A 24,921-nucleotide genomic window follows, 5' to 3' on the forward strand; every position below is an offset into this window, starting at 1 on the left:
AGATTTTTGTGCTTAGACATAAATAAGTAGAAATAATTTGCTTATTATAACATTTTTTAAAGCTGTATTTATTTCTCTATGGACGTTAACTTACCAAGGTAACTATACTTTTCTACAGGACTCAAGCCGTCTTCAACTGGCGCCATGTAGAAAGACATGTCTCTCTCCAGTAGATCGTCATTAGTATCGTGTGTGAAGATTGTCCCTCTCCACGTGTAGGGCCCGGGACTGCCTATCAGAAGAGTATCGTCTTCCAATAGAGAACTACTAGTTCCTACTTGGCAGAATCCGAATTCCTCGTGCTCTCTGAATAAAAAAAAAATAACAATAATGGTAAGGTACTAAATAAATATTATTTTTTTTATTAGGGCATTCTGCAAGTAAAAAGTTTTTTTTAATGTTTGGTCAATTGCGTCTTATGCTATGATAAAAAATATTTACTTAATCACTGATCGGCCTCGGCACGGCTCCCAAGAATCCAAGAGTTGAAGATCGTTGCTCAAAGTGTAGCATAGGCCTTGTCCAAACTGCGACTCACCGGACTTCCGAATGTATCTAAAAAAAGTCAACAAATATGTGAATATTTCTGTATTTAAAAACACAGTGTGACTTTTTATAACAAGAAAAAATAGGAGTTTGTTTAAAAAACAACAAAAAATCATATGACGAAGAATTTACAATTTTTGCTGCAAATTGAACCCACAAGTACTAGAAGTGCATCAATCTTTTTGCTACCACAATACTGAATATTTCTTCGTAGTGCAATTTTCACTGACAATTTCCATATGAACGTGGAAATTCAGTTCAAGCGCATTTTAGTAAACATTGCCGCCAGTAGTTGAATCATGCCGTTCCCACACACCCGCATTTCAACGAATAAATACCTCGTTTTCGATTCGAATAGAAATCGATTCTGAACTTTTGAACTTCGTTATTTACAAGTGTTTACCTGTGTGCACATACAACAGCCTTCCTGCCGGGTCCCTGGCTCCGGACGGAGACTCCCAGCCACTGCCCGTCTTTGATCTCATCCTCATAGGGCGCAGTTAGTGTATAAGAGTCCAACGCTAAACATTGTACACATCGATTAAAATATATTCATAAAACAATAAATATAGCACCAGACATTCAAGCAACTTAAATTTTGGTTAACTCGGCGAAATAATAGCTGCAAATTAATTCAATTTTCTCAATAAATACATTTTATGTTTTGATAAAAACACAATTAAAAAGCTTTCAAAGATTGAAATTAGACACAAATAAATTAACAAAGAAATAATTTTTAATCACATAGTTAAATTTAAACCCAAAAAAATCGATGTGTATAAATCCAAATAGATTCGTAATTTTCAAAATAATAAGCAAATAAGAATATGACATGAATACCGATTGTACCCATAAATTAGTTGCTTTTTTTTATAAGTTCATTCCCAATCATACCGATGTGGTACTTCGGCAAATGCAAAGCACTGCAGTAGGCGTGGATGATGCAAGATAAAAATGATTTTCGGCATAGCGTAATTAATGTACTCTTGCAAAATGATCAAAAATCCATTTTCACATTACGCAAACACCGTGCGAATGTAAAACTACCATCATAGAAATGATACATGCATAAACATATTTTATTTAAAAAATAACCTATTTTTTACTGTGACAAACTAAATCAAAAAGGTGGTGACAGATTACCGCATCCTGAAAACGAACATTAAGAACAGTGTACAATCACTTAAGTGTGGTCTCATGTTAATATACGTTATCGAAGACTACTAGTTGTTAATTTAGAGCTGATACTGATAAAAATTAATCGATGGCCGATACGTTAATTCACCAAATAAACACCAAATTAATTTTACTTTTTTAAAATATTGTAAGTATGACTAACTGTTATTCGGCCCAGCGTTACGCTAATTTTTGATTGGCTAATTGTTAGACGAGATTAATTATCAATACCAGATATAATTTGGTTGTTTCGATTTACATAATTTGTTTGTATCAAAAATGCAAATTTTAGTTTTTTTTAAATTTTATGTCGTGTTTGTTAAACGGTTATTCGTTAAAGTTGCCAGTCACCACGAATGATTTTTAATTTGTGTTAAATTTAATCTATATTATAGAAACTAATTTAAAAGCAATTCTGCGCGATTTTCTATGTAATTTCTATTTAATTTACTAAATCTACAAATATTTGTTTGGCTAAACGACGTTTACAAATCTACGTATAGTTGCTGCAATTAATGTAATTTGATTGCTTGTACAATTGCATATCTAATTCCTTACATTTTATGTATTAAAATAATAATAATATTAATTGCTTCAAGTGCTCAGCTAAAGCCTGTGAGTGGGTGTTTTTGCAAGCGGTTAGTGTTGATTCATACAATTGCATTCAAGATTCATTTCCAACAGAGCAGCTACGAACAGAGCATCACTGAAATTATGTCGCGTAATTTTTTCGATTATTCACTGCTCTATGTTATTGAAATTGAGTCTTTAATACTTGTGATGTGATATTTCTACGTTTAATCAAAATAAGTTAGTTAACGCATGCGTTGTAATTTGATGTTCGGCTGGAACTTGCATATTTGGGGCTATTAGTAAAATCAAAAAAAAAAGTATTAAAAAATAAAAAAAAAACAGCGATTAGTTATTATTAGTCGGGAGCATAATGATTAAATACAAAAGGGATTGAGACCACAGCTCACTTACTCTTGTCTATCTTGCCGTACTTCGCTGTTTGGGGCACCACCGACAAAAGACAACATTTTAATTAAATATTAAAACAACTACTCTATAATATTCGAAGTATCACATTATGTTCCAGCTTCTTGCACCTACGAACAGTGTAAACGCTAATTCTATTTGTGTGCCTATATTTAGTAACATTGTGTTTTATTCTATGTGTCCACACATTTGAAACTAAAGTGTTTTCCAACCTATCTATAGTATATTTAAGTGATCTACATTCTACTTTAACTAAGTACTACATATGAAAATAGATACATTTCGATAACTACGATAATCTTTAAATATAATTCGCAATAGTTTTAAGAATATTGTATGCAGAGTATAAATATTTACATTCATAAACAGACGCAGAACAATGCTTCTGATATGGTTATCAGTAGAGGTCGAATGAGATGACACATAACCTAATGAGCTCCTAATGAGATCAATGATATATGATCGTGTAACTTATTTTACTACTGCAGTCTAACTCACTCTTTCCGTCCGTTATGATTTGTTCGCAATCCCCTAAGGCAGGGGTCAGTCGACACCTCCATAGCGCCCCCGACCTTGTCGTGTTCGGCTGAAGGTTTTGACCCAGAGGCGCTCCGACTAGTAACCTGAAATAAAAGGTTTATATTATTAAAGCTACATTCACTTCAAAAACTGAACATCTAAGGGTCCACTCACACAGACCGGGTCGAAGAGCAGAGCAGATTTTTATCGTAAATAAAATTAATCTTTATACGATTAAAACAAGGTTTAATTTTTTTCAACGTTGTAGCAGTTAAAACGTATGACGTAACTGTCTGAACGGACCCTAATACATTACGTAGCATATAAAATGTAATAATAATAATAATAAGATTGGCATATTGTCTGTATTTCCGTTCTATTGTGCTGTATTTTTTCCCCGAAAAATTTTTGTAACTACCTGGACCAATTCTATTTAAGTAAATATAATAAGTCATGCAGAAGAAGTCGAAGGAAATTAATAGTATAATAAAGCATGACAAACAGACAAGTTCCACAATGAGATGTAATGAGCCGGATATCGTTGCGTCGGCCGCTTCATTACGTCGTAATGTCGGCCTCTAATCATACTGTTGGCTCCACCAAACTAATCTAGCCTCATTCACCAAATTTGTATGACGGACACGATCCCTATTATCATATATTAAAGTAATATATCATCATACGGAATATGAATTTAATGCCATACTTTATATTATTCGTCATTATATTACCCAAAAATAGGAAAGAATATTTGTTACACTGTCAAATATATATTTGTATTTTCATTCCTTCTAATTGAAATATTTATTTATTTCTTCAAGCACAACCACAGCATATATATAACACATTTACAACTTATCAATTTTATAGTAATAGACCTTATACATATATAAATATTGGTGTATATAAGAGAGAGAGTATTTATTTATTTATATATTTATAAATTTTAATTATAATTTAACTTTATAAAACGCTGTGCTCCAACCCCACATAAGTGGATGATGATGATGATGGACAATGTAAATAATTTTGAAGTTATTCATATCTCAAAATTCTTTAGTAACGTAACCAAAATACACTCACCATTTGAAGTCGCGAATCATCATTAGCTAATTTATATCAATTAATTATTATAAACTTTATGAGGGTAGTTAAATTAATTAAATGAAAACACGTTTTATGTTAATATGTCCAGGAATTCCGCGGCTTTGATACCATGTGGGTATTTCCACAAAATATACAACCAATTTAATTTATATGCGGGGTCGTTTAATGACTTAGATTAAATTATACGTTCCAAACAAAACGTGCAATAAAATGGTATGAATGAGTAATATAATTAAGTAAGAAAATGGATGGATTTATTTCAATACTAGCTATTGCCCTCTTTTGTAATAATTAATTAATAAATAAAAAAAAATTATGTACGGAGATTAAAGTTGGGAAACCATCGCAAATTATATTAGGTCCTTACATATGAAATTGGCGTTTTTCGTACTGGCCACTTTAATCACGAATTTCTCCTCTTTGGTAAGGAATTCCAAATTCAAATTTGTATAGCTATAGACTCATGTATTTGTGGTTCGATGACCGTCATTCATTTGTTTTTTTTCTTCTGTTTTTTTCTGTTTGCGTCACTCATTTTACAAAATGGAAAACTTAAAATATCGCATTATTTACGAGTACGAGTTCCGCCGTGGCACTAGTGCTGCGGAAACGACTCGAAGGGTGAATGATGTGTATGGCGGTCGTGTTGCAAAAGAAAACACAGTTCGTTTTTGGTTCCAACGTTTTCGTTCTGGAAATTTCGATCTGCAGAACAAGCCCCGTGGACGGCCTGAGACTCAAGTTGATAATGAAGAGTTGAAGGCTATTGTGGAAGCGGATCCATCGCAAACCACGTCCGAGTTAGCTGCAGGCTGCGATGTTAGTGATAAAACTGTTTTAATTCACTTGAAGCAAATTGGGAAGATTAAAAAGCTTGAAAGGTGGGTACCTCACGAATTGACTGAAGCAAACCGGCAAACGCGCGTCGACTGTTGCGTTACATTACTAAACCGGCACAATAATGAAGGTATTTTAAACCGAATCATTACCTGTGATGAAAAATGGGTTCTTTACGATAATCGGAAGCGCTCAGCGCAATGGTTGGATCCTGGCCAGCCAGCCAAATCCTGCCCCAAGCGAAAATTAACCCCAAAAAAGTTACATGTAAGCGTTTGGTGGACTAGTGCCGGTATTGTTCATTACAGTTTTCTCAAATCTGGCCAGACTATTACGGCTGATGTCTATTGTCAGCAATTGCAAACCATGATGGAAAAGCTAGCGGCTAAACAACCTAGGCTGGTCAATCGCTCCACGCCACTGCTGCTTCACGACAACGCTAGACCACACACTGCGTAACAGACGGCTACTAAATTAGAAGAGCTTCAATTGGAAAGTCTAAGACATCCTCCGTACTCCCCGGACCTTGCTCCAACAGATTACCATTTTTTTCGAAATTTGGATAACTTCTTGCAAGGGAAAAAATTCAACTCCGATGGGGCAGTCCAAATCGCCTTCAAAGATTTTATTGATTCCCGTCCGACTGATTTTTTTAGTAAAGGGATCAATGAACTACCTATGAGATGGCAAAAGTGCATAGAAAATAATGGTTCATACTTTGATTAATTAAATATATTATATTAAAAAATATTCGACTTTTTGTTCCTCCCATACAAAACGCCAATTTCATATGTAAGGACCTAATATTATCTATTCCGATTAAGTCATGCGTGATTGGTTTATATTATAGGTTGTACTACGGTATAAAGTGAACTAAACAGTATAAGGCAGAAATTTTATTTCAATTGTACCAAATGACAAACCAGATACAAAATATCATTTATTTCTCTTATTTCTTGTTGCGACCACAGCGACCAATCTATCATATAGTAACGAATTGATTATGGCACGTGCTCGATCATTCGATTTACCCAAAACGAATAACCAATGCAAGATATTGATATTCGATTAATAGATTTCGGATTGAGATCTTATGGATAGTTTAAGTATTATTATTCTGATAGAAAATGTATGAAATTGCAATTGTGAAATATTGCGGTCTTCGGTCTGCTGGGACTTGGTCGATCTGTCAAAAATCAAACTGATACGATTTGTACTTCTTTCTAGAATAATACCACAAAAACAGTTTTTTTTCTCTGTTGTTAGAGTAATGCGTTTATTAGGGCTGTTACTTTTTAAGTTACAAAAGTACATCGTTAAGTATATTCTTTTGTATCATTTATTAGACGCCCACACATAGAGGTCGGTGACCTTTTCAATAACAATAAAGAAAGCACGAACACAGTTATAATTAGGAGTTCATTGTTTTTGCTTGATGTTGCGACAGTTTTTATCTAAGCGTTGCGCAAGAAATTTTCGTAGAAGGCGCTTATGCTCTTGTTCCTTACTTTATGATAAAAGTCACCAAAAAACCTAAAAATATTTTTGTCGAATACTTGAATTTAATTTATTTTAATATTTCGTTACAAATACAGTCACTTACATTAGTTATTTAAGTTCCGTCATAAACAGACAACGTCAATTGATATTTCGAAGCATTAATCAGGCAATCTCGATAGATATCTCTTAATCTCCATGAAGCGACGCGTGGGAGTGGGCTTAATTTTTATAAATGCAAAAGGCAATCGGTCAGGCCCTCATGGGCAATTTACGATACAAAGGGTTCGTTAAAGTGCAACGGTGTAGCGCCCACATCAACGTATCGATCTTGCCCCCATTGGGGTACTGACTGCGCCTACGCGCTTGTTTATGACAGCGTATGGAGGCCCTGACTGAAACAAATTACTATTGTTACCTGATAGATCGTTTACTAAATAATACTATGTGTACAAAATACAAAGGGTATACTTATGCTATTAATATATCGATAATTTTAACTAACCTGAGAAACAGTTTCCACTACAATGGTCCAAGTGAGAGAAGTTAATTCTGACATGAAGTTTTACTTTATTAAAAGAAGGTAAAACCACAAAAAATATAATCATAATATAATTATATTATATAATATAATCATTGCGGATTAGGTCTATAACGTCAACAAATTAAAGAATAAAGTTATTTCATAAAACAAACCAATAGTTAAGTTTAGGAACATAATCATGCATTTTTTACTGAAATGGCATCATTTCGTGCATCGTGTAAATCATTCAGGCAAGTCTAATAAAAACAAACAGTTTCGAACAACAATTTAACATAATGTCTTTGCGAAAGGTAACTGGATCCTTCCATTAAGCGAGGAAACGCAAACAACCAACGGACGATGGACTGACGCTCCCACACCGCATCGTCGGCCGCGCCTTAAACCAATAAATTCACACAAATTTATCACTCTCCATACTTCAACGATATCGCACAACATTGCACTACCATTTAGATAACGTTCACAATAAAAATGCATTCCGTCCATTTTGGCCCGACTTGTTAACGTTTTGTTGGCACATAAAGATTCGGCAGGTTTAGTAGCGAGGTGATTTATTTTATACACTGCTTATCGTTAAAAGCCCTTGCGAAGAAACTAATCCTTATGTTATTTAGCTAATTGACTTTTTAACAAGGATGTTGAATCCTCGACCACTTACAATTAATCCAAATTCTCCAAAACTTGGTAGTAAACCAGAAAAATTACTGCAATAGTTTTTACATACTAAGTAATACTTTTTACTTGGAAATTGGTCAAGTTTTTTGTTCATAATAGAGTTCAGTTTTTGAGAAAACAAAATAACTACAGTCAATTCAATAATCAGATCAATTCTAGTTTTGAAAGTAATAATAATTACGTCTCAAGTACAAGAAAGATTGACCAATACCTCGATAGTAAAATGGGTATTATCAACCAAAGATACCATTAAATGAATTGTAAAGATCAAAGCGGTACCGAGCGTGCGGGTGCGGTGCGCGGTAGCAGTGAATGGGATTCCTACACGTACGGAAAGTATACGTGTTTCCACAGGCTAGTACAGGATAGTACAGTGGAAACAGTGTACGGTACATTGTACAAATCTTACTTCTTAAGTTTTAGTAAATCAGAGTTACGCTACTCGAATGATAGTTTTTAGAAAGGTCGGTCTCAAAACTGTTAAAGATGTAACTTTAAAACTTTACCGTTTGCCTTTTCATTTAGAAGTTTTAAGTGACAAATATTCAATATTTCGAAGATTCAAAAACAAAATCTTAAGACACGATTAAGAGAAACACTAGAGGTGACGATGCGGTTTGTGGGGCGACATAATACTCTGAGATATAGTTGTTATTATTTTTCTCCTGGTGGAAATTTTACATCTAAAATATATTTTTATCAATAAAATTATACCTTCAATTATTTTTTATGGAAGAAAATATTTTTTTATAGGTTCCTATCTACTATCCCGACTCTGTCAATTTTAGTCTTTACTAAAGACTATTATTTAGCTTTCCTATTGCGGTAGATAATAAATATATAAAATTAAGTCCATTTTTCACAAACTGCTGACATCTAAAAGTAATTTCCTCTTGGTGTTAACCTTTAACAGCCATAAAACCGCCCCTAAATTTATGTCATTACCGTAAACGTAAATGTTTCGGTTAAAAAAAATCTAAAAGGAAGGAAAGCCATGTCTCGGCCGGTGGTCCACCGCAAACCCCGGCCATTGTCCCCCACGTTATTGTAAACGCACATAAACACATCCCTATAAAACTTGAAAGAGACAAACAAGAACATAAACGGATATTATCGGTTTTTTGAATTTATCGATAACAAATCGGAACAACTCGAAGTTGATGTTATATTCTTCTTTAAAATCGTAAAAGGGACGAATAAAGTTATAAAAAACGTACACAATAATTAAAACATAATCAATATAAAATCATAATTATAGAATTTTTCTAGCTCTAACTAAATTAAGAATGGTTCAGCAATTCCCACGTTAATTTAAATTAATAATATAGCCTCATATTATTTAAATGCACTACACTTTTAAGGGAAGAAGATATCGTTATTGATAATCGAATAAGGGATGGAATGAGAACTCTTTTGCCATCAGCATACAAATGTAATTTTAAAGCAATAAATTTAATTAAAACTCATTAACTTAATATTAAAATTACGTATTAAATCAGTTGGTGAAATTCTTCGACAGAGAAACGAGCATGTTGGCAATGAAATTGCAATATCATACGAGCTTTTCCCAGAAAGACGACACCGCTACCTGTGTGGCGCAAATTGTATGGAAATAAGTTTTAATGTAAATTTGACGTTGAAAGAAAATTTGAATATCTATTTTCATAAATCAATTTTACTTATCTAATACAATTTCTAAATTTGTCAAAGATGAAATTATACCATTTATATTCTATAATTCTTTACACATGAATTTATTATCTGTAAATTTAAAGCAGGAAAAACAAAACTTGTTCTATTTTTGCGTTGTAATGTAAATTTCACAACGCCCATAGACCCATTTAATTAATCGTGCCACAAATGATGAAATCGTGACCTCTCGCTAGTACTCTTGTCACTGGAGGTTTTGTTCTAACACAATGTGATAATAGAAATCATTATAACATTGCATCAATTGAAAGTATACCATAATTGTATTATCCTAAGGGTATAATATTGAATAGTGAATCACGAATGGGTTGAGGTAATGGATTCAAAACGCATCATCTTCTGTGACATTTAGAATTTATTACTAGTGCCGATGTGATTGAGTGGGTGCAGTTACATGGCTCACAACAGATGACGAAACACCGCATTTAAGATGAAAGGTTCTCGTTAAACCGATGTCTAGTTTATGATACCTGACGCTAAATATTATGCAGTCTGCCAGATGCTTATTACCCTCTTCTTCCCTTCGAATAATACGTTGCCGTTCAAAGTATTTTTTTCTTTCAAGTAATCATTTCAAAGAAAGTTTCATAAAAGTTCCAATCACTAAAATTTCAAATTAACAGCAATGAAACAGTAACGTTTAATGTTTTATTTATATCTAATAATTTTACAAACTTAACCAAAATAAATAGTATCAACAAATTAACTCAGTAAATAATCATAAGAAAGGGCGAAATGAGTAAATAACTTTATTTTAAAAGACAGTCTAACGACGATATACGTTAAATCTTTTTACATCGTTTTTCGTCTCGTTCGAATCTTAAATTACCATCTTGTCAGCATTATTGCTTTTAAAAATAAAATCTGCCGTAAATACACGTGGAGACAGTAAAGCACGCAGATGCAAGTTGCTCTGTAGCGATAGGGTTGACACTCACGAAAAAAAATTTTTTTTTTTTTAAAAGAAGGTGGCAATTGAGCGACGGGAACACAAATGAACAAAAACATGTAATCGGTATTTGAAACAGTTGTCGATTTTTGCTCTACTATTTTGCATTTAATGTATCGCCTTACCTTTACTTACTCATATCTTGTAACATAAAATAAGTTCATTAGAAGCTGCGCTATTAGGGTTGTCACAAATGATCTTATCATGAAGTAATGAAGGAATAACATAGCTAATCAAGGTAATTTTACAGAAGTATTAGTCAAGATCACCTCGAGCGTATTGCGCGCTAAAGTTACCCAAAACCAAGTGTCAGATAGCTGTAGTGAGGCGACGTAAGCGTTGATATTTGACATGTCTAGTGCTGCGCCGATACACCGGCACAGTGTTGATTTTTGTCTCTAACAGTAATTAGTTTGTTAAGCAGTCTTAAAACACAAAGTCTCACCTTGTGTTTTCACCTTTCTATCGCCATACTATATAATCCATAGTATGTCTAACAATCGTAGAGACCGCAAAAGAAAATAATGTGCTCCATATTAATTAACATCATTACGTCAATGAAGGTATTGTAGCATCTAATAAAGCAGAAATTATCTTTTGAATTAACAATAACCACAGAGATGGCAACCCTAGATATCAGGCTACGCGATCGCTCATTAGCAGTGTGCCGAGATAGTGGTCAGTTCGTGACTTGCTTGTGCCTCACAACGCTGCCCGCCCCTTTGTCACAATCATGTTTACAAACGGTCGCTTCGTCACATACATATGAAACAACGTAAATAAACTCATAACTTCTAAAACTGAAATAAGACTTCTAGTTCAGGAGCTTGAAAGTTCTGGAAATATAGTTATTGAAAGTTAAAAAAAAATTCAAAATTCAAGTTGAAATGTCTTTTAGTTCATGTATAAAATTATTTAAGTTAGTATTTAGACACTAGGTAACTTTAAATATGTTTATTAACTAAGAGTTCTTGATTTTTATAAAAAAAAATATTGTAATTGCAATTACTATTCTAAACAACGAAGTAACTATTAATGTCAATTGCTAAATTACACATAACTTTCTTAACAAATATTGGCAATGAGTTGCTGCCGCGTATGTTCGAATGATAAATCAACTTTCCAACGGTCACCGCGGGTCAAAGCTTTCGAGTCGCCGATTGTTTGAACAATCTTCACCACTTAATAGCTCACTACACGAAGATCACGAATCTACTTTTCTTAAAAAGAAAAGGTCTTAATGCGTTCTTGAAAAAAGCTTAATGTTTCTGGCACTGTAGTGTTCTAAAAATTAATATAAATTAAATTGAATCAAAATTCTCTTATTTACAATTCCCTTCTGTACACAATGTAAGTCTGTTTTGATTTTCGCTGCAAACGATTTAGTTTTAACATAATTTCGATTTACACGTATTTATATTTTGTTGTAATATACGCAAAATCCTGAATAAGATAACTAATTTAAAAAAATAAATTAAAACCTCATCTCCAGCCCTATAAAATCTCAACCATTCAGCTACATCTCAAGTTAAATAATACACAAGTAAAGTAGAATGATACGTAAAAACGTCTACAAAGACGGCAGTAAACGTGATGATTCTCTCTTTTTAAAGACGAGGTTAATTAATGTATTCTCAGAAATCTCGACATGTTAAAAAATAGTCGCACATTGCAGCCCACAGCCGCCGCAGCTTCGTTAAGCGAAGATTTCACACGAAACCAACTATTTTTTTTTTCTTAATGCGTTAATTAAGAGTTGAAACAAAAAGAGCAATGAATTCGAAGTTTTTATTCATTAAATAAAGCGTTCCATTTATCAATGTTACAATATTAACAATTAAAAGAATATTTAAAAACAAGACTTTGATTATGTTTTTGTTAGTTAAAAGAACCAAAAATTTTAAAAAGACGAACTTTTGTCAAGACGATTCAAACGAGCCCAAACTAGATTAGGTTGTGTTGTTTCATTGAGAAGATGCTATGGTCACCTTCCAGCTCCACCATCAGCTCAGCAACATGCCATTATAATATTGCTTTGTAACCTATTACACGTGTATGCAAAATTTCAGTTCAATCAGTAATCGGGAGGTGGATCAAATTTATTTTGCACGATTTGATGATCAACATCAGAATAGGTGAAACTAAATAAAAGCTTGTAAAAATATCTGTGCCTGCCTATTACTTATTTTTACAACTATGAAATGTAGAAAAGATCATTTATCTAAATGAATAACGTAAGACCATCAGCCAATTATAGGGGTAGTAGTCTAGGGGTCGCTAGTCTTAATTACTATACTTTTAGCATTTCCGGTAATTTATTGCCAATATTTTTTTTTAATTCAAACAAAACTTTCCGTTTTAAAAATCAGTATTCATTTAAAATTTCCTGTCTAGTTACTATCACTGTAACAAAGACTAGTTCTTCAAATAATCCTCAACCAGGAAATAGCACAGTTGGCCTACGCATTTCTGGACAATGCAACTAGTCTATGTAACAAATGGCCCTTATAAATCTAAGATTCACGCGATACTAAGAAATATAAATCAAACAAGGTCCCCGTGAAGTGCACGCAGCGAGGGGCCAGCTCCTTGCAGATTAACGCAAACCTGTTTCTCTGGTCGGGAGTAAATAATAGCTGGTATGCGTTAGTCAGATATCGGACTTCAACGTGTGGGCGACCAAGTCTAACTCTGGACCAATTATACCTTCTATATTGCAATGTCGAGCTACATTGTAAATTGATATTGTAAAGAAGAGCGATGCCTAGAATATGATATGCAAAATTCATGCATTCGATATTAAATTATTTTAAACTTCGAATCTGCAGTTTCTCTGATGTTGCGGGATTTTAGGCAAATTTTCCTGAAATGGTTTTCATTAAATTGCATACGCAAATTTTCTTTACTCAGTATATACATAAAATGATGAATTCTAATGTCATTTATTTCATTCAAATATAATTATTTAATGTGTTTAAGAGTGCCTACAATTTCTTCTGAAAATTAAAGTATCTCATTTGCTAGTAAACTAACCCGTATTGAGATTCTAAATATGCGTACCCCAGGGTCAATATTGACGTAAGTCGGGCCTTTCTCACGCCGCCTCCGACAGCAGCGATCAGTGAGTGTCAATACGACAGCGCTCCATGTTTATTGTGGCAATTTAAGTTAATAAGTTAAATTATGCCTGGCTCAAAGTACAAATTCCAGAGGTCGTGTGGTAATTGTTTCGCATACGGTGTCAATAGCTTAATTTGTACAAATTTATCCAACGGAGTGTATGTCTGTACAGTTTTTTCTATGCTTCAAAACTGTATAATTTTATCAAATACTAGCTGTCGCCCGCGACTCCGTCCGCGTGCAGCAAAAAAACCTTAATAGATAAATAGATGTTGGCCGATTCTCAGACCTACTCAATATGCTCACAAAATTTCATGAGAATCGGTTAAGCCGTTTCGGAGGAGGACGGGAACGAACATTGTGACACGAGAATTTTATATATAAGATTAAAAAATGCTAGATTGTACTAAAATAGAAAAAGGAACTCATTTTCGTTGAACATAATTTTTAATTGTGAGCTGCGCCATGGATTTTACTATAATAAATTTCGAAGGCATCCAAAGCATGTTTTAAATTAATTAACTCTGCAGCATTCGTATAAATAACCGTGTACTCTAAAATTAATAAATCAACATACAAAAATAAATGTTCTGTTGCGATGAAAGTGTTTACATTAATATAAATAAAGATAAATAATTCCCAACGGCAGCCGGAACGTTGTGACAAAAATACACAAAAGCAACGACCCTCGTCGGAAGTCTATTTTGGAATTACTCTCGGCAATACGGGATTCAGGTCAGCGTGTACTGCATAATGTTTGATATCATTTCTTAGTACGTACGATTCACACATGTTAATAAAAATATAACTTGTCATAATCTTCCGAATTATTATGTGAGTAGAATATTACATGTAATCAAATGAGAGGTTATTGACCCGAATTCATGCTTTTTAGACTTTTACGTTAATTTAAAGTGTTATCAATTTTAATTAATGCAATCGTATTCTCTTACTTCTTAGTATTTCCTGGTTTGCCTTAATCTAGTGATACAAATACACGCAATTTGTGTAAAATAAAGTATAACCCTTTAACTTGAATTTACTTAGCATATTAAACCTACGTATAACGACAATACGTCACTAAATAAATGCCGGTCAATCAACGGGTTGGAATGTGATTATTACATATAGCTGACCTTGACTAGTCACTTTGTCGCGAGCCATGAACAGGAAGAGGCAATTGAGTGAATGAGCGGAGAGCGATTGCCAACAGTCCAATGGCCCCATCACGTGAGAATTGGGTCACTGGACCACAACGACGACCTTTGTTTAGCAGTTTATTCGGAAGAAATGCGAACATTATACTAACAGCATTGTCGATTTTACAAGGAGCCTCGGAAACATTTATAAAAACACTATGCGCTGATGACTAGTTATTAGATAACATTCTAAAGTAATAAACCACAAATAATCCCTTTTTATACAATTAATCTAGAAATTTTATTTCACATTTAAATGAAAAACGACGTCTGAAATGTAAATTTTATGACATACAGGCTTAGACGGCTAACGTAATGATCCTTAATAATACCAGAGCGGACCCTAGCTCCTTGTACGGAGAAATTTAAACTGATTGGACGCGAACTGGACGTAACAATACATGCTTCGAATAAAACTGGCTGGATATTAACCCTTGAGTATTCTCTGTCACTAATTACTTCCATATAAGAATGTTCATTAGCAAAAGTATGTGCTACTAGCGCTGCGATTAAGGACTGTTAAAATTCTGTAGACGGAGAGAACAGTGCTGTAAAACAATGAACCTTTCAAAGATAAATTCAACCCACGGACAAACAAACACTGCAAGGTTGAATGACTTTCAAACACTAGCAATTTATATGAAATAGACCCATGTAATAGTCTGAAAAGCAAAGACAAAATAATCTTCCTAATAAACCTTGCTTATAAGAGATACGACAGCTATCTTTTGTTGTTATAAAAGACGTAATCGACACAATGCGTTGCTTTCTAAATTCTTGCTACAGATGTGTCTCCAACATTGTGTAGGACAACGTAAATAATTCAAATAAACAGAGGCTAGCGGTTTCCAAAGGCCGAGCAATAAATTGTATCCAATTAGCAAGCGGCGGTCGCATTATCTGGCGACAAAGAAAGCCGGGCGCGCAGCATAACTTGTGGCGGCGCCGTAACGAGTGCGTGCGGCACTACAGATATATATCGGTGAAAAAGTTAAGTGAGTTCCTCCTGTCGAAGAATTTGTTAACCACATAGTCATCTTTAACATTATATGTGATAAAAACTGAGATAACAATATGTTTTCGTGCGTGTCTTTCGGCTGTGTAAGCTTACGGTTACATTTGATATACACATACTTTTTCTTTGACTATAAGGACTATGTTCTATTTGAAGTCTATTACAGCAACATGATTGCGATATTAGAACTGTTAAATTAATTAATAATCTATTATCTAATATTAATTTGTAACGGTAAACAATGAAAGAATTTAAAAATTACAAGTTGCTAAATAAATTGCTTTTTTAATAGTTCTATTCAAGTATGTAGTCAATATAAATTGTCAAATGTATTGTAGTTACAACAATAGCGGCTAGGGTTGGTGTTTACGATTAGGATGCTCACTCATAGACAATGGGGAACAAGATTCGACCCATCTACTTAATTTCGAGTAGACACCTTTGTCATGTGTTTTTGTTCACGGTAATATCCATAAATTATAGAGGATGGTTACAGCCGTGTCTTCTACAGGTACCCGCTATTGTTATGGTAAGCAGGAGGCGAGCGTACGCACTAAGGTGATGCAAGGAACGACATAAAAGAATAAATAAAATGAAACTTGAGAAAAGAGTTAAGAAGATCGAATTTAATCTACATTTAGTTTACACAAAACCAATTTTTTTATTCTTGCTTTATTTAAATATGCCAGAAGATTAGTTTTAACTGTTAATTTAATTTAAACTTGTAATAGCAACAACGTGAATATATTGTAGTCGCAAAAACAACATGTTTTGTTTATAAAATTAGCCGGGCATTGTTCAAGAAGAGAGTGGACTGGGTAGGGCAGGGCAAGGATGTAAACAAAGCTAATGCGTGGGCTACATTACTTCACTTTGATGTTATGTTGCAACGTCTGCAGTACAACTAAATGTTTCTGCTGACACTTAAATCGTATTTGAAAGCTAATTATTTTAAACTAACTTTTACCCGTGACTCCGTCCACGCGGAATAAAAAATAGAAAACGGGGTAAAAATTATTCTATGTCCGTTTCCTGGTTCTAAGCTACCTGCTCACCAATTTTCAGTCAAATCGATTCAGCCGTTATCTCTTAAAATTTCATGCTTCAATGGAAATTAAAATTATTAATATGTTTATAAAATATTATTGCGATCCTTTAGCATTGATTTCATTCTTTTAATCATAAACATCTAATTTTATATTATGTTATTATCACACTCATGCTATATAGTATAGGTTTGTGATGAAGACTGTAAATTCAATACATTTCAAATGTATATGGAAATATTATTGATGTAATAACTTGATCGTTTAGAACTTTATAGTCGCGTTACCACATACTCGAAATCGTAAATTGCCACCAACGTTAGCTGCGCCCTAATTTCAATTGGCACACGGTACATCGTTCTTGGCCATACAATTTTCCTATTAATATATTCCCCAGCGAGCCGACATTTTCACCATATCTCGGTCGTAAACTCACGAATGTTTGAACATGTATATTTACAGCTAAGTTGTATCAACGAAAGATTGCGTTAACCTAGATAAAGGCTGGAAAGCGGGCCCTTCTTGAATCATGACTTTCTATTTTTCGATAGCGAAGTCGATTCGATATTCGGATGTGGGCGGACGCGTTTTGTAATCGACAGTTGGTGCAGAGATGGTACTTTGATGCTATGAGTATACATCTTATAAAAACGGATAATCCGAAAGTAAATAAATAAAAACCTTTAAACACATTTAAACACCCAACAAAGAACATGGAAGCATCTATGATATTGAACATATACATCTAAATTTCAAATTAAAAGAAATTAAAAACACTTTAGGTGTGCTTTTAAATATTAATTAAACACTTCCCTATTTCTGAACTTATGAAGAAATTTATGGTAAATAGCAAGAAGAAAAGAAGCTCTTGGTCGTATCGACTAAAAAAACTACCTTCTAAAAGAACACCACTGTTAATTAGTAGAGCCAAATACATTAAACATGCATAATAAATTAATTCCTCGTAATACAAACAATAATTATTAATTCATATCATAGTGACACCTAAATTTGCATGCATGCGACACTTCACGGTACATTGTACGACGATTTGCATACAATCGTGACGCCTTGCGAGGCTAATATTTAGCTAAAAATGGCACGTGCCAAACTGATTATTAGATATGACAGCATAAGATGATTCAATCGGTTATATTATAGGAAAGCGACCCATTTAATGTTTTTAACATACATCACTTTTACTCATATAATGTTTTGTATTTTAAAACATCGGTAGATAATTTCCTTACTGGACGGGATCATAATTGTTACACCCTTTCCTAGTCAATGACTTATAAGAGACTTTAAAAACATCTTAGTTCCTAGTACATTAATTAAACAAATTCTTTTACAATATTATAAAAATTGTTATACCTTTTATATTTATTTATCTAGAACAATACATCAGTTAGATAATGATAAGTGGCGTTATATTCTGCACAATTCATATCTTACGAATATTACCAATAAATAATTATAGTATGGTCGTTACAATATTACGACAATTGCATTTCTAACAAAAGCTTAAATCGATAAAGTTTATTATAGCTATTATTTCGTGAAAGTACCGATTGTAATAACCCGTAATATCAAATAGACTTAAAGGTTAATGGATGCATTTGATAGTAACTATGTCAATTGTTTTTATTAGTAATAACATATTACTCAAGAATTATGTGTGTGCCAGTTATCTTGTCAATCCAGTAAAAACAATCTAGTGATCATTAGTCAGTGTAACCCAGTTTTTGCGGAAACAAACTTGACACCATTCTGACACCAAATAAACAATACAGTTATATAATTAATGACAATTTAATATAATGTCCGTGCTATAACTTAATACTTATGTTACTATAAACTTAAAATATAACCATTTATTGTTAATGTTTAGGTATATTATGGGACGTGTATCACTAACTGTTTGTCGACAACTATTATTAATTATTATGATATTTTTTTCTTACAGTATATTGTGTAATTTAACATTATACTATATTACACTTTAATTTTTCACTAAACTTCACTGCCGTATAATTTATGATGGCGGTAACTATTAATAACTTTAAACATAAACATTATTGTGTGGGGGACTTTTATGTGACCTACTTATTATGTTAATACATAGAATATATTTTGATATTATTTATATTTTAAGAAATATTTATAATTATCTTATAATGGATAGTTGCTAGACTACAAACGAAGTCTAAAGAAGCTCGCTTTAAATGTTTCTTAAAATCGAAAATATTTTCGAAAACTCCCGAAACATTTTACAAAGATAATAAAATCAATAACTATACAACCTGTTGTAGAACAAAGCATCTTAAATCAATCGACTAGAATAAATTTTTCTTTGAACTTTTTTGGTACTTTGAACTATTTAGAATTTTGTTTCATAATTAGACGGTTGATTAAGTTCAATAAAAGACGCTATCCGAATCCCTTATCAAAATTGGAGGCTAATGACATAATCACGTCTTCACTCGGCTCTCGGTTGAATCAATTCCGTTTTAATCATAAAACTGGTATATAGTAATGTGCCACTGGTATTGTACGATTTGGTTTTATCTATTTTTAACCAGCATTTTTAGCTAAGTGATAAGGTTCTATATAAATGTTGTATTTAATAGATAAATGTTAATGCACTTATGATCTAAACTTTACTGAAGCATAGGTTTAATTAGGAAAGAAAAATATGCAAATTTATTATATTTTATTAATGAATAATTATCTAGGAACATGGTATTGAATAGATGCAGTTCGTTTTTAAACCAGATTAATTTAAAAAGGTACCGGTTTTCATGCAATGGACATCACTAGTTTACCAGTAGGCAGGTCGCGACATACGGCAGCGCGGGCCGCCTGCCCTGCGACCTCTGTCCCTGCTTACGGCCGCAGTCATTATCTACACGTAGCTTACAGATGTTTATCTTCGCCCCTTGACTTTAAAGCATATATGCGGCCTTAACTTACGGTTCTTATTCACTTACACATTATTATTTACAAATATATGTTGAAAATAAAACTAAATGTCTATTATATCTAATTGTATTGCTTATTTTTTCCTTCCAAGTAGGATTGGTGGTGATTCAGGCGGCCGGCCGTAAAAACTTAAGCCAAAACTTCAAGGTTTATAAAACCTTGTGTGCCGACCCCACAATTACTATTTTACGTCACTGTTCATGAACAATTTAAAAAATAAACCAAACACTTAATAATTGATGTAATTATGTAATGATAACTTAATAAAGTTAAAGCGTCTCTGAGTATTAAGTGTCTCTCAATCAATTGATGGCGCTATGATGCATTGCGATTGCTTCGCGATTTATCATAGCGCCATCAAATCGCAGCGATCGATAAACATATCAATCGTAAGAATAAATATGTCATTGACGGCTAATAAAAATCAGCATCAATTGTTCTTCCACCGTTCAACATTTGACTGCAACATTTCTCCATATTTTTATTTCATTATTAAAGTGGCTTTGTCGCAATGCGACCATACCGCCACATAAGCCTTTCAATTACTAACATATCAAATGTAAATTATTTCTTAAACATATGTCAGTCAACTTAAACATCATCCCGGCCTCGTCCATAGACGGGTAAGTCAGAATAGTGTTTATTCGACCGACATTACACCCGAAAACCTTAAAAGAATTAAGCCTACACCGATAGCTTATTGATAGTGATGCAACGGAAGTGTCTTACCGGAACCAGAAACGGAAACAGATGTCAAAAATAAATTTTAGCAGAAACGGAAACGGAAACGAATGCGGAAACAGAAGTGTAAAAAATAATAATAAAAAACATATTTACAAAAATATTTGTTTCGGTAAAAACAGTTTGTATTCGTTTTTAATTTATTAAGGCATTGGATATCGGTGTCCTTTAGCCTTCAATGTATGTATTTTTACTGCGCTGCAATAAGTTAAAAAACGCGTTTTTTTTTAATTTATTTTCAGGAAACAAAATTACACTATTTACAAATTAAAGTTCGCCAAACCCCTCGTGTTGACAAACGACAAATATATTTCTAACTATATAATGATGATATATTACATGGTTATCACTTATTCAAAAGTACATTAATTTAATAACTCGTAAGTATGAAATAGTCACATTTTGCCAGTTGTCAAATTTTATATGGACAACAACTAGACAGTTTACTCCAGCAAGAGAAACTGATTGTTTCAAACAGCAGCAGAAAATATTACGCGCTTAAATTCACAAAATAGTACGTAAACAAACAAATGCGACAAGTGCCGAAAGGCCGCGCACGGACTGCCCGTCTCGCGCCGCGCATTTGGATATCTCAGCCGTCGTAAAGTTCCGTTTTATCTCCGTTATAAAAGTTGCGGAAACAGAAGCAGAAACGGATGTTGAAAAGCACGCGGAACTTCCGCACTTGCGGAAACGGAAACAGACATCCGTTGCATCACTACTTATTGACTTGCAATTTACAGGTCCTGGGTTCGAATCCCGCCCTGTACCAATGTGTTTTTCGACTTTCGAATTACATATGTACATTTATCCGACGTTCTTACAGTGAAGGAAAACATCGTATGCAACCTGCACATATCTGAGAAGTAATTCAAAGATATGTGTGAAGTCAACCAACCCGCACTGGGCCGGCGTGGTTGACTATGACCTGGTCAGCCCTAACTTAGGGTAGGCTGCGAGCCTCGGTGGGGACGTATAGTGAGCTGATGATGATAGGTTATTTGTTTCTGACGACTGATGAATGAATCAACATCATGTATATTCTTTCATAACCTTAAATATATCTCTTTCAACTTTTAAACGGCATGTTTAACGAGATTGGCTTAAGTGTCGGCATAAAACAATCACATTGTTGATTCAGATCAATTTGGGAGAGCATAAAGTGTAGAGTGGTCGTCTCACTGTTTCATCAATAACTGAATCACGATGTGAGAAAAGAAGCAATTACTCTCATTACTAGAGCTCGTGAGTCACACAAAAGGAAGCGGCGCGTCACATGGGGTCCGTGTGGTGTGTGAAAAGCGGGAGCCAGGATTTTGTTATAATTATCGGGACATCGTATTAAGAACAAAAAAATTAAAATGTTGGTAATAATTATAAGGATTCGATATGTTGAAAATCCGTTTAAAAGATTACCGTTACTTAATCCTACTAAAATCACTTATTATTATAACTAACTAGTCCTTACAATATAATACAAACATTTTAATCAAACAATTTATTTAATTAAACATGTCTTATTATCTATTACATATTTATGTTTGACGCAAAGACGTTTAAAAATTCCTACAATGTAAATTGGTTAAGGTCAGTAGCCGTTAAAGGTTTTTTGTACAATACATCAGTACATGTATTGCATTATTTCAATGTAAAGGACATTTTACATTTACATTGAAATAAAAACGAAGCGAAAAACGTAATCTATTATTTTTTTATTTCTGTTAAATGTACACTTTTCGACCGTATGTAGTTAACTTTAGGTAATGATATAGCATAAATTTATTTAAGTAGAAATATTTATCCGGGAATATTAGAGCCGTGTGGACACCGTGTATGTGACACGACTCAGATTTGTATTCTCAAGGAGTTTTGTGACGCCAGCATCAACCGCGTTAATGGTGACCACATCGAACGTGGAATGAGTGATGCCTCTTTACAGTACTCGTGTTGATTTACGGCGTTCCTTTGTATTATTAATTTTAGTTAATGCATAGTTATTTTAACCATCGCAACTAAATACACAAACTAAGACACTTTGTTAATTGGAATTGCAAACGTTTTGAAAGACAAGCAGGATGTTATTTCTATTGATGAAAGATTTTTAAAAACTTGTAATGTTTTTATTAAATCTGAACAAATAACCTATTTCTCATTAGGTAGTATTCTAAACTTAAAATGTTTTTTTGTAGTATACCGTGACAAACGTGCATGTGGCCACCTAAATTTGCCAAATAGTCACCACTGGCCACAGACATCAGCATTTGCAGATGCGTCGCAAACCTTTAATCGACAAAGGTGACAACGTTACAGAAAAAGGATATAATTCATTCCCATGCGTCCCTTCCTCTGTCAAATCCAACTCTCTTTCCCATATTTTTCATATAATAATAATTTCATATAAGGAAAGAATGAGAAAGAGAGTTCGATGGAGGACTAAAATAAAGCCTCTGGCACAGAAAATGGCATGACGCAGATGTGTCTTTCACCATAACATTGATGGATACGTTACTTCGTTCAAACAGTTAATAGTAAGATATAAATGTAAAATATACGTGGTAAGTTCACTACTTATTATACTAATAATAAAATGAAAGTATGCACGGAAACGGCGTGAAAAACAAACGGACGTTTCTAATCACAACAGTACACAATGAATTTGTTTATTTCATTAAACGAACGCGGAAACAGTCTAGATAGCGAAGTGGGTGGCCGATAACCATCGCCCCTCGGATTATCCGAAACAAATAAAATAAAAAATGTGAAACGAGAAATGATGACTTGCTTTTATAACACGTAAATACTGAATGTAGCGTTAAAATGTCTGTCTCATTCTATGTTTCTTCATAATTTTTGAAAATGATGACACACTTCATGACTGTAATTTATCCAGTCGATACGTTTAATGATCTCTCTAGTTTATATGTCTCTCTATATGGGTATAAAATACGTGATTTATACTTTTTCATGGGACATACGTGACTGCAGAATTCTTTACTATATCGTTAAAAACGTAACAGAAACGGAGGGAAGGGATTCAACATGTAAAAGGAGTCGTAAACCTCTTAATAGCAGATTTATGCCAACCCTAAGAGGGATTTGCTTCAATAATAGGCGAATTATCATGTCTGTTGCGGAAGCTGAATCAGAAAGGAGTATAAAAAATGTTACATACATTCACGGAAAGCGAAATTTACAGGTTTCAAACACACATCCACACACTTTGTCGTTAAAAATAAGATTTCGCACTTTGTTTCAATTCTTACTACAATTATCTTGCAGAGGCGTAAAAATTAGTTATAGCTCCAATGGATAGTCTTGAATAAAAATATCAACAAATTATATAAGTTTTTTTTAATGTCGCAAAAGTCTTAAAAAAGTCAAGACCAAAAAGTTTTACTACACCTAATTTTTTATATTTAAATTATAATTAGAATTTCAATTATTTCCATACACAATTTATTACAAGCGATAAAAATGTAATAAAGCATAAAACAAAGATAAACGTTTTTTAAAGTATCTAAAAGTAGCCAAAATATGCATTAGTTACCGCACGAGTTCGGAAGCACTCGACGTGTGGTAGCGGTTGTACCACTTTAAAACACCCACTTGAGATAGCCCTAACACCTTAAATAGATTTAATCTCCGTTCCTTAAAATTATTTGATCTTACCACTTGAAAGCAGAAAATATCTGCCTTAAAAGACCAACTATTAAAATACTATATCGTTAGTTCGGATTTAAGTATCAAACATGGCTTAAATTGAGTAATGTATTCAGTATTTGTAACTTCAACTTAAATATAAAATTAATTTCTCACTTTTTTATTTTTAAAGTCAGTTGTAAAACAAAATAGAAACAATAAAATTTCTAAATAAATTTACTCGATGAGTTAAAAGTTCTTCTTGAATAGCTGTGAATATTTTTTTTTCATAACTTTACTGTTGTGGATTAAAACCTCCGTAGATCTTAAGACAGGCAAAAACAAGAAACGGTATCAACATTTACGATAGGTAGATAAAACATTTAAAAAATGTGTAAGACAAGTAAAACATCTCTAAGCGATGCAAGTAACATGTATCGTAATTATTAATGATTAAGATTACATAATAAACAATGGTACACACGATGTTTCCCGGAACGCAAACGTATGTCTGTCCATTCAAGAGATAAACACCGCTTGGGAACATGACGTACACAGCAGGACTCTACTCTGCGTCTTATTTCTTTTGAACTATGATATCAACCGCCTCCAGCACTGTC

At 33.4% G+C, this 24,921-nt stretch overlaps 1 protein-coding gene across 2 annotated transcripts in view; it reads right to left on the reverse strand.

The window, feature by feature from the left end:
* Nucleotides 1-24,921, reverse strand: part of LOC106717933 (integrin alpha-PS1) — a 66,942-nt gene that overhangs the window by 6,432 nt on the left and 35,589 nt on the right. The window contains exons 2-6 of one of the 2 annotated variants that reach the window (XM_014511901.2): nucleotides 3,220-3,344; nucleotides 2,707-2,730; nucleotides 950-1,067; nucleotides 442-555; nucleotides 95-306 (exon numbers count right to left, since the gene is read on the reverse strand). In XM_014511901.2, the coding sequence (XP_014367387.2) occupies nucleotides 95-306; nucleotides 442-555; nucleotides 950-1,067; nucleotides 2,707-2,730; nucleotides 3,220-3,344 (593 nt within the window). The remainder of the gene's footprint in view (nucleotides 1-94; nucleotides 307-441; nucleotides 556-949; nucleotides 1,068-2,706; nucleotides 2,731-3,219; nucleotides 3,345-24,921) is intronic. The other variant, XM_014511902.2, reaches the window with a different exon arrangement.

Source organism: Papilio machaon, chromosome 13 (assembly GCF_912999745.1).
Source record: "Papilio machaon chromosome 13, ilPapMach1.1, whole genome shotgun sequence".
Taxonomy (NCBI): Eukaryota; Metazoa; Arthropoda; class Insecta; order Lepidoptera; family Papilionidae; genus Papilio; species Papilio machaon.